Source organism: Onychomys torridus, chromosome 11 (genome assembly GCF_903995425.1).
Source record: "Onychomys torridus chromosome 11, mOncTor1.1, whole genome shotgun sequence".
Lineage (NCBI taxonomy): Eukaryota > Metazoa > Chordata > Mammalia > Rodentia > Cricetidae > Onychomys > Onychomys torridus.
Window position 1 is genome coordinate 40,714,947 of NC_050453.1, and position 11,398 is coordinate 40,726,344.

Here is an 11,398-nt window from a genome sequence, read left to right on the forward strand (position 1 = left end):
CTAGGTGCTGTCACTGGAAGAGCTCCTTGAAGGGAGAAGAGCCTGGTCATCCTTGTCCTGCTGCTCTGCAGCCTGCAGCAGCTGGTAAAATGTTCCTGAAGAGCTCTCACGATACAGCACTTTCTTGGAAGCCATCAACCTCAAGCTGGGACTGTAATAATGATGCCAAAATGAAGAGAAACCATAGACTCCCACCAGGCATAAGGCATTGATCATCACATGCCAGCAGAAGAAGGTGGTGACAAACATGATGTCACTGATGTCGTCGTCCTCCCATGGGTAGCCAGAGACGGGTCTAAACAGAATGAAACCTGCCTGAATCAGCCATGTGCCCATCATCAGGAACAGGAAGGTCTCTATCATCCAGAGGTGAAACCTCTCAGGAGCCCACAGCTCTGCCGTCAACACCAGCATCAGCAGGAACACCACCAAGATGAGGAGAGAGTGGACCTGCAGCTCCACCCCAGATGAATCCTTAACGTGGGACACGAGCAGCAGCAGCAGCACATACATGGCCAGGACCGTGGAACCTCTTTCTAAGACCACCCTCCTCTGCCGCAGCACGTTCTTGCTCATGACTTCTACACAACCGTCAAGGGTAAGAAGGGCGAACATGGTGAGATGCTGCCACTCCTTGGGGAACATAAACCTTGGTGGCATCTCTTTGCTCATTAATTTCAACCCCCCTTCAACAGAGGTGACCTCGTAAATTATCAAGAGGGAGCCAGTCACTGCCTTCAACCAGCCTGTATGGGCTATTTGCCACAGCCTGGCCCATCTCCCCTTATTCTTAGAAAGGTATGAAGGATACAGAAGAGAGTCACTGAATATCATAGCCCTGGAGACTACTATTGCCTGATACAGCCCATATAAGGCCAGAAATAAGCCTGGATACACATGACCAATAAAGTCTCCCATTGAGCTACTAATCTCACAAAATGCAAAACTCAGGTATGGGCGCCTCAGGTTCTAGGCTTTGGGAAGAACTGCTTTCCACTTAGTTTTATCATCTCACTTCACCCACCGCTCTCCCACAGAGAGGAAACATTTCTTGAGACAAGCCTACACATTGGGTGGAAATATGGCTTCATTATACCGTTCCACTCTGGCGCACTGAGAACTGAGTGGGCTTTCGGGGGTTCATCTCCATGACTTCTGAGGGGCTTTAGCTCATGCTTGTCCCTGGCTCAAGTTGACTTCCTCTCAAGGAGCCTGGTGCTCAAGTGGAAAGGCAGGGAAGGAGAGGGTGGGGTGGGTTGCCCAGGTTCTCAGAGAAAGCCTGTGTGTGCCTAAACTCCCAGGCATCCTGTAGTGATCCTCAGACCTAATCATTAGACCCCACTTCAGTCTATCTGTACAAGCAGATGCCTTTGGTCTGAGCACAGACATTTAAACATTGAGCTATGAGACCGTATAACAGCATCCACCTGGCTTCTCTGCTCTTCTGTGGTAGACGTATCTTAAAGACCTCAGAGAAATTTCCTCCCCTTCCCTCCTTCACGACTGTCAACAAGCCGTCACCATCATTATGGCCTGTAGACAAACCTACAGAGGTGCATTCTGAGGTTTTTTTGTTTTTTGTTTTTTTCCCCAGGGACTGTGGTGGTGTACATGTGCCAGCAAAACTAAGTTTGCATGATGTTTTCCAGAAATCCCTTCCCCCAAATGGCTCCCAGCGAAGGTTGGCTACAGGTAGAGTTTTCTCAAGGGTCGTGTATAGTGGGACAGGAAATAGTCCACCTACTTCTTTTCTCTCTGATACCAGTTATCTGCCAGTTGAGCAGAGGCAGAGGGGATTGTGGGGGGACAAGGTACAGGGAATGGTATGTGTGCAGTACACACCTGGTTCTGGATTTACTGCAGAGGGCACATGCAATGGGAGTTGTCTAGGGAGAATGGGTGTCCTGAGAACAGGAGCTTCATCAATGATCATGAGCCAAGCTGACATTCATCTTCTTCCTAATCATTTCACGATGCTGCCTGCAAAGGCAGAGCAGAGGCTACCATATCTGTGTGCTCACAGTATCCAGCTGGGGAGGAAGGACAATTATCCCCACATCACAGCACCACTCCTGAGCTCTCACTCCTAGCCAAATATGACGTTTCTAATAAGCCTATCACAGCATGAGTGAACCTCATCCACAGAGCATCAGGCTAGAGATGTAGTTCAGTTGCTAAAGTACTTGCCACACAAGCATGAGGACCTGAGTTCAATCGCCAGAACCCAAGAAAAACCCAGTTATGGTGACGTGTGCGTGTAATCCCAATGCTGTGGAAGCAGAGGCAGCAGATCTCTGGGGCTCACTGGCCAGTCAGCCTATCCTACTTGGTGAGTTTCAGGCCAATAAGAGAGCATGCCTCAAAAAACAAGATGGATGGTAACCGAGGAACTACACCCAATATGGCCTCCATTTGCACAAGTGCATATGTGCACACATACCCCCATGAAAACACACACACACACACACACACACACACAGACACAGAGAGAGAGAGAGAGAGAGAGAGAGAGAGAGAGAGAGAGAGAGACAGATAGACAGACAGACAGACAGACCACAAAATATCACAACAACAAAGTACACGGTAAACATCATTGTTCGACATTGTGATCTCAAGATGACTAGGAGTTATGAGTCTACCCAAGTGCTGAAAAAAAAAAAAAATCCTAAAACAAGCCATTCTAGATCAGGACCTCTGTAATCTGTTCTTTCTCAAGGTGGCTTAACGCCAGAAAACTGAAACGTCTCCCTCTGCCCTTAAAGATGACAGTTACTCAGATTGCTTCAGGCTGCTGAGGAATTTGGTAGGCTGGGGAATGAGCGCAAAGACAAACTGGGAAAATAAAGCTCCATTCTGCCTTCTAAATAGACCTGCTTTGCTTATTTGAGTTTAAAATTGCGTAGTCGTTGTAGGAAAATCCGGGAAACTATATAAGCAAAAAGAACATTGAAATTTGCCCATAGGGCAACCCATTTTGTTTTTCCAGCCCCCTCCTGGCTCCAGGGAATTGTTTCTTCTTAAACTTTTCCTGCCTTTTTTTTTTTTTTTTTTTTTTGAGCTGAGGACCGAACCCAGGGCCTTGCGCTTGTTAGGCAAGGGCTCTACCACTGAGCTAAATCCCCAACCCATCTTGCTTCCTTTTAAAAGACAAACTAAAGATCACCTGTAATCTTACAGTCTGGTATGACTATGGTCACCAGTGAGGTGGCAATTCGCCCTTAAAAGCACAAGCAAGTGGGAAATACATTTGTCTATTCATCTGGAAGCTAGAATTTGGATTCTACTATTAGCTTTCTCTTGAATGTCTGACAGGATTCTACTACGCAGCTCTGGCTAGCCTGGAACTCAATATGTAGACCAGGGTAGCCTTGGACTCACAGAGATTCCCTGCCTCTGCCTTCCAAATGCTGAGATGGAAGAGGAGGAGGAGGTAGATTGGACTTCATTTTCTGTAGAGTAGAAGTGAGAAGGTGCTGCTGTGTAGAGGTGAGAAGTAAGTTCTTCCCTTGGGTGAATTAGCCAAACACCAAGCATGGTAGAGCATGAATGCTCAGCAGGAGGCCACTCAAAGGGAACAATCTACAGTGACACATCTGAAGTTAACCAGGGGAGGCGACTCTGGGGCTCTCTTCAGTTCTTGGATTCACCCTGGAAGAAGCATAGCACTCCTTGTTCTGCATATCATCAGCCTGTGGGGATAGGGTCCCATGTGGCCCCAGCTTGCCTCCAACTCCCAATATAATGAAGAATGGCCTTGGACTTCTGATCCTTCTGGACTTCTCCTGTGTATTGGGATTACAGGCATGCACCACCTGGCCAGGCTCATGTGCTGGCTGGAAAGTACACCTGGGCTTCATCAACATCAGGGAAGCACTTTTCCAACTGAGGCACATGCCCAGCCCTTACTGTTGCCTCTCATCTGCTAGGGCTGTGGTAAGGTGGGGTGTCAGAACTCACCCCATCCTGGACTTATTTCTCCAGCTGTGCCTACAGCTGTGAGTAGAGCACCAGTGGTCAGAGGAAGGGGAAAAAAGCAGCTCTGACCTCACAGGAGTGAGAGGCTGGAACTGGCATGTGTGCAGGGCAAGTCGTTCTCTGAGGTTCCCATCTGGGGTGATCAGATCCCCACTTTGGCCCAACACCAGAGGATCCATCCTGTTATTAACACATGAGCATCCTGATCTCCGGGCTTCAAAGACAGGACTTGTCCATCCTGCACCAGACCTGCCCACAGGCGTGTGGAAGGAAGCTGAGTGTGGTGAGCGATTAGCAGAACTTCCAGACAGCTGCACAGTCTGGGGACATGGAGTAACTGAAAAGGTGTTCAGCTGGGAAAGCTAGGCGTAACCACAGAAACCTGTGAAGGTCTCACATCGTCTAGCCTCTACACACTTGGACTCAGCAGAGTCTGTCAGTGGCTGGTGCCATTTGTACTAGCTACATCGGGAGATTCCAGAGTGAGCAAGAAGGCACTCAGGAATTACTGGCTGCTGGAATCCTGCTGTGTGTGTGAAGGCATGTAAAGAACTGGGAGATATAGTTCTTACCCCCAGAGAGCTTACAATTTAGCTGAAAGCACAATGCATTTATACAAACATGTATACCCTAACACTGTCTATACACCCTAGAATTAAAATACTTTACATTTCTAACCACCACATTAGATAAATATAAAAGATAGAATTAGCGGACTATTATAGTTGTTTTACTTTAAATTTTTTAAAAATGTGTTATATATTTTGACCATGATTTCCCAGCTCCCCCAATTCCTCCCAGATCCTCCAACCTCCCTGCCCACCCAACTTCATGTTCATTCTCTCTCTATCTTTCTCCCTAAAAACAAACAAAAAATGAAAATTAAACAAAAGATAAAAATTACCAAAACAAAGCAAGGTCCACAAAACACATGCACACACACACACACACACACACACACACACACACACACACACACACACACACACACACACACACACACACACACACTCACACACACACACACACATACACACACACACACAAACATATGGAGTACTGTTTGTATTGGCCGACTAGTCCTAAGCATGAGGCCTGCCCTGGAGTGTTGTTGATACACCCAGTGACACTCCATTGGAGAAAACTGACTTTTCCTTTATCAGCAATTATCAATTGCGAATAGCTTCTTGGATGGTGGCGGGACCTCCATATCTACTTCCCCTTCTCGGTGTTGGGACCCCATCTGGCTTCAACCTGTGGAGGTCCTGTGCATGCTGCCTCAGTCTCTGTGAGTTTATATGTGGATCAGTCCTATTGTGTCTGAAAGATACTGTTTCCTTAAAATTCTCCATCACCTCTGGCTCTTAATCTTCTAGTCTCCTCTTCTGCAAAATCCCTGAGCCTTGAGATGAGAGGTTGATAAAGACATCCAAAGTCTCTCATTCTCTGCTCATTGTCCAGTTGGGGGTGTCTGTGTTAATTCCCATCTACTGAAAGAAGACTCTCCTGTGATGAGGATTGGTCCATGTACAGATCTATGGGTATAGCAATATGCCATAGGATATATTTATCATATATTTCATCATAAAACATTATTTCAACAAGTAATTTATATATCATTTAATAACTGATCAATACTGATCTTATAAACTCCAGTACTTCTATTTTATACTCATTATACCTCTCAAGACAGGTTAGGTCACAGTATTCCAGGTACATGTGTGACTGTGTAACTGTGCTCACATGCTAGTGACCAATATGTATCCTTTGATGTCTAGTCAAAGTGGGGATCTGATCATTTAAGATAGCAGTCTCAAAGAGTGACATGCCCTGAACACCCACCAGTTCCAGCTTCTCATTGCTGTGAGCTCAGGGCTGCTCTTCTCCCTTCTCTGATGTGCTAGAGAGTCAGTCAGCCTTCTGGGAGAAAGAGCCAGGTGGAAAGGAGTGGAAGGTGGCTTTTTGGGACTAGCAGGAGATAAACTGTACAGCTCATTTCTGTTGAAGAAATGAGGCTTATGGAGAGGAACCATAAGCCCTGATTTCTTTGGAGCAATTTGGCTTTTTCATGTTTTCTCTGTTCCCCAACTAAAGAGTGATTTTTTTTTTTACTCTGAGTGTCCAGTTTTCAATGATAAATCATGTGGTCACTTTAATTATAAGTTACAATTCAATTATATCACTATTTAAATAGAAGCAGAGCTTACAATAGGATATGGTGAGTCAAGCCACCACAATCATCAACATAAACAAACAAACAAACCTTCTCTTCTGACTGTCCTACAGTATTCAACATTTATGACATAAATAATTCTTTAAATGGTTTCTCCTCAGGTATTTGTCACAGAGGTAAAAAATATGATGAATATTTAAAATTGGTACCAGAAGTGGGGTCTTTTCTGTGGCTGCTAGACCATGTGGACAGAAGCTTTGGAATTGTTTAAAAGAAGATTTGGAAAATTTTAAGGATAAGGGCTAGATAAACTTAGAATACACTTAGCTCAGCTTAATGGGTAATTCTAGTGGGAGCTTCAAGGACAAGGACAGATAGGAATATGAAGATGGACTCAGGGATTACATATGAGAATGAGGACTCTACTGTAGATTTAACTAGAGGCCATGCATACTACACTGTGGCAAGAAACTTGGTTATTTTTTTTTTTTTTTGGTATGTGCTCCATACCTCACAGGAGGTCATATTTATTGGCTTTTTGACTGGGCCTTATCTAGCTTAGGCTGACCTTGACCTCACAATGTAGCTAAAGCTAGGATTAAAAGTGAGTGCCATCACACCTGGCTTGTCTTTTAAAAGAAAGCTGGTGAGCATTTATTATTTAAACTTTGCCATGGAAACTGTTTTAGTGACTGTCTTTTGCATGCCTTGGTGTATATGTGTATTTCTGGAATAGATATTAGGCTTATCATCCACAGACAGCAAGAATCTATCCTGGCTGCTGTAAGAGAAAAGGAGTGTATTAAACAGGTTCGTTAACAGCATTATTGTGAGGGACAGATAAGGGTTCCAGGTTAAGTTTAAAAGGCCCATGTCTAATACCTCACTATTGAATGCACTTAAGCTGAAAGAACCTCTAGAGGCCGCCATCTTTGCTACTTCTTGTGTTGTAGAATGGAAGTGTCATGCAGATCTAGTTTCCTCATGTGAAGTCGTGAGTAGATTATATCAGCAGATTGGTCATATGTCTCCATGCTAGCTAAGAATAATTTTATTTTACTAAAAATAAAATTCTGCCAGTATGTTCCTTTCCACCGCTCTGTCTGAATACCTGAGCGAACAACTTGAAGGAGGACGGCTTTATTTTGGCTCCAGTGTCTGAGGATTCAGTCCATGGTCGCTTGGCTCTCATGCACATGGACAGAACATTCTGGTGGTGGGGACACAGAGTGGAAGGAGGCTATTCACATCATGATGGGCAGAAAGCAGAAAGTCAGACAGGAACCAAAGGTCAGGTATAACCTTCAGAAGCATGCCACAGTCATCTACTTTCTCCATTGAGGCTCCACTTCCTTAAAAATTTCACACCTCCCAAAATAGAGTCATTTGAATACATGAGCCTTGGCAGATACATCAGAGTCAAACCCTAATTCTGGAGAAGTGGACCCGACAGTGTGGAGCTGGTAAAGAAATGGAATTCTTTACTCAAAAGATATTTGCACCTAACATTTTGGCATGCTGTCACACCAACTTCATAAAAATATGGACCGATTCTCCCACACTGTAGAATCCCCTCTCCTTACATCTACCATGATAAAAATAGGGTTTGTTTTTTTGTTTTGTTTTTTGTTTTTTTGGTGTTTTACAATGGGATAATGGAAAAAGAGATCTCAGTTTATTAGAATCTGTTTTTTCTCAAAGCAATTAAGTTAAAAGTATTATTCTTAGGCAGGCCTGGTGACGCAGGCCTGTGGTATCAGTTGCTCCAGAGATGGAGGCAGGAGAATCACAAGCTCTATAGGATAAGTGCAAGGCCAATCTAGGCAACTTAGTGAGACTGTAACACAACAACAATAAAGATTTAAAGCAGTGGAGATGAGGTTAGGCTAGGGGGAGATGGCTTAGTGGCTAATAATTTGATCTGTTCTTAGAGAAGACCCGAGTTCATCTCTCAGCACCCATGTCAGTCATGGGCTTCTGCATTCATGTGTGCATAACCCCATACAGATACACACACACACACACACACACACACACACACACACACACACACACACACACATTCTTAAAATACATAAAAGTTTAGAGAAGTATTTGAAAGAGCTGGGCATGTACCTCCATGGTAGAGTGTTTGCGAACCTAACCCGTACAAAGTCCTGGGTTGATCATCCCCCTCACCACAACACGAGGACCACCAGAGATTAGTGTTCCTATGATAGATCTGCTTACATCTTTTTCTTTCTTAGCTTACCTTCCTCATTGTTAATATTTGAATGCATCTATATATTCTGAAAATCTTTTTTTTGACTGTTGTATATGATGAAGACATTTCTTCATAGTGTCCTGTTACCATTTCGTTGTGGGACAGCATCTCATTATGTAGCATAGGTGGCCCTCAGACTCACCATGTAATCCAGGCTGTCCTCAAACTTGCAAACTTGTGTCCCAGGTGTTATAATTGCAAACATGTGCTACCCCACCCATCTCTGACCACAGATTTAAATAAACTGGGTTTTTTTAAATCTTTTTTTGTAATTATTATATTTATTGTCCAGCTACATATATTTATCAAAAGTCGTACAATTTATTTTTAAAATACATTTATTCGTTGGCTGTTACATACATGTATGTGATGTATTTGATCGTAGTCACACATCCCGACCCCTCCCCTCATGTCCCTCCAGCTGCCTCTAGATTCCTTCTTCTCTCCAACACATACATCTCTTTTGACATTCAGTGTATTTTTTTTTTTTTTTTGGTAACTCATTTTCATTTTCCAAGTGAACAGGGAAGCAAATGGGCCTAGTACTTACATGATTTATGCTTCATGTTGTTGAGGGGGGTTCACAGAACATTTAGAAGGGGCAGAAAAAAGGGCTGCAGAACTAAACTTTATTAAGCATAAACTATATAGAGAATGTGTTTTTAAACGAATTGTTAGTTGGTATAGAAAACAGTGGTTCTGGTATAAACGTTTCATAGAGAAACATCACTGTACTTGGCTCACATTTACCCCTTAGCGGCCCCCATTTCTCCTCCTACTTCTTTCTTGTCCCTTCTTCCACCCAAATAGCTACTCTAGGAGGCACTGCAATATGTTCTCCATTTGTAAGGGTTCCACATTTCAGGTGGTAAGACAAAATCTTCCCAAAAGAAAGAACATGAGACACAAGACAAGGAAGAATGTGTCTGTCGCATGGGTAAAGGGACAGTGGGCTTAGAAGAGTTGCTACCGGGATCCAGATCAAGGGAGTATGAGAATTTTGTGGAAGGGACCTTCTTGGTAATAGCAATATAGGGGAAGTTGATGCTAGTTGTAGAATAACTGTGGTAAAAATGTGACTAGCAGCAGGTTTAGTTGTTTGGGAAAGACTCACATGTGAGATTAACTAAATTAGATTCTAGTAAACTCTGGTTGAGCTGGTCGTAAATCATCACTAAAAATTTTGCTTTGCCTGGACTAGGAGCCAAAAATAAGAAATATGGTAAGGGTTCATGAAAATTTTGTTCACATAAACTTTAAAAAGTGAGATAGAAAAGTGTTAATTCTTAACTTTATTTGTATTTGAAACAATGCTAATCCACGCACATCCCATACATACGTGGCATTCTAACAATGCAGTAGTGAATTATACTATATGTCATGCTGTTTCCATACAGTACCACCGCTTTAGTTGACTAACAGGGACACCCACCACTGCCATTCCATTTGTGGGAAGGCTTTATTCCTTGGCTAAAACTTAGTGGTAGAATCCCTGCTGAACTCTGATGTCTTTTCAGGCTTCCTGCGGTATCTTCCCGAGTGGATAGTTCTTGTAGCCCACTCTTCTCAGTCCTCTTAGTCCACTCTCTCCTCTCACTTCTCCTGACCAGCATAATCTAGGCTATGTCACTTTTCCAGGTCATCTTTTTACCCCCTCATTGGTTACAGAGTCAGTGACAGGCATAATAGCTGGGACTACCTACCATCCTCCAGGGACATTACCTTCACTGAGAAACAAAGGAGGCATTACAAGTGCCCAAGAGAGCCCACAGGAGGAAGATGGGGTGGTGTATATATTCTAGGCGCTGTCACTGGAAGAGCTCCTTGAAGGCAGAAGAGCCTGGTCATCCTTGTCCTGCTGCTCTACAGCCTGCAGCAGCTGGTAAAATGTTCCTGAAGAGCTCTCATGATACAGCACTTCCTTGGAACCCTCCAGCCTCAAGCTGGGACTGTAATAATGATGCCAGAATGAATAGACTCCCACCAGGCATAAGGCATTGATCATCACATGCCAGCAGAAGAAGGAGGTGACAAACATGATGTCACTGATGTCTTCGTCCTCCCATGGGTAGCCAGAGACCGGTTCTAAACAGAATGAAACCTGCTTGAATCAGCCATGAGCCCATCATCAGGATCAGAAAGTTCTTGATCAGCTGGAGACAAAAGGACCCACAAGTCCACAGCTCTGCTGTCAACACCAGCAGCAGCAGGAGCACATAGAAGGCCAGGGCTGTGGAACCTCTTTCTAGGACCACCCTCCTCTGCCACAGCATGTTCTTGCTCATGACTTCTACACAACCATCAAGGGTGAGCAGGATGAATATGGTGAGGTGCTGCCACTCTTGAGGGTACGTAAACCTTGGAGGCATCTCTTTGTTAATCAGCACCATCCTATCATTAAGACAGAAGACCACGTGAAATGTTAAGAAGGGGCCAATCACTGTCTTCAGCCAACCTGCAAAGGATATTTTCCACAGCTTGGAACATCTCTTTTGATTCTTGGGAAGGTATGCAAGATACATGGGAGAGTCATTAACTATCATGGCCTTGAAGACCACTGTTGCCTGATACAGTCCATTGAAGAAAATGTATAACCCGGGCAGAAATGGCCACCAAACTTTCCATTCCCCATGAAATGATAGGTCTATTTGTATAGAAAGTAAAGAATGAAACTGGAGACTTCTCAGCCTTCTTTTCCCTCACTGGCCCATCAAGTTTGGGTTGTATGCATGGAGATAATGTCTACCTATTTATATCATCTCCTTCTGCCCACTTCTGTCTCCCACATAATGGAAAGTTCTGGACAGGAGCCCTACACCTTGGGTGAGGGGCGTCTCATTGTCTCATTCTCTTCTAGTACAGGGTGAATTGACTAACTGAAGCCAAAGGAGGGGGCGTGAATGTTTCGGAAAGTGCGCCTGCAGGATTGTGCGCGCTCTCTAGCTCTGCTTTGGGGCCCTGCTGGAGCCTCTACTCAGCTCTGTCCC

At 44.2% G+C, this 11,398-nt stretch overlaps 1 protein-coding gene and 1 pseudogene across 1 annotated transcript; both read right to left on the minus strand.

Annotated features, from left to right (window-relative positions):
* Teddm1 (transmembrane epididymal protein 1) lies at positions 1–918 on the minus strand. Its single transcript, XM_036201964.1, has one exon. The coding sequence runs from the start codon at positions 916–918 to the stop codon at positions 1–3; it is 918 nt and encodes a 305-aa protein (XP_036057857.1).
* A 9,291-nt stretch (positions 919–10,209) lies between these two features.
* Positions 10,210–11,043, minus strand: LOC118592922 (annotated as a pseudogene).
* Positions 11,044–11,398: the final 355 nt, after the last annotated feature.

Excerpts from the sequence above, each read along its gene's own strand:
- Teddm1 (XM_036201964.1), bottom strand. The coding sequence starts at position 918 with ATGGGAGACTTTATTGGTCATGTGTATCCAGGCTTATTTCTGGCCTTA.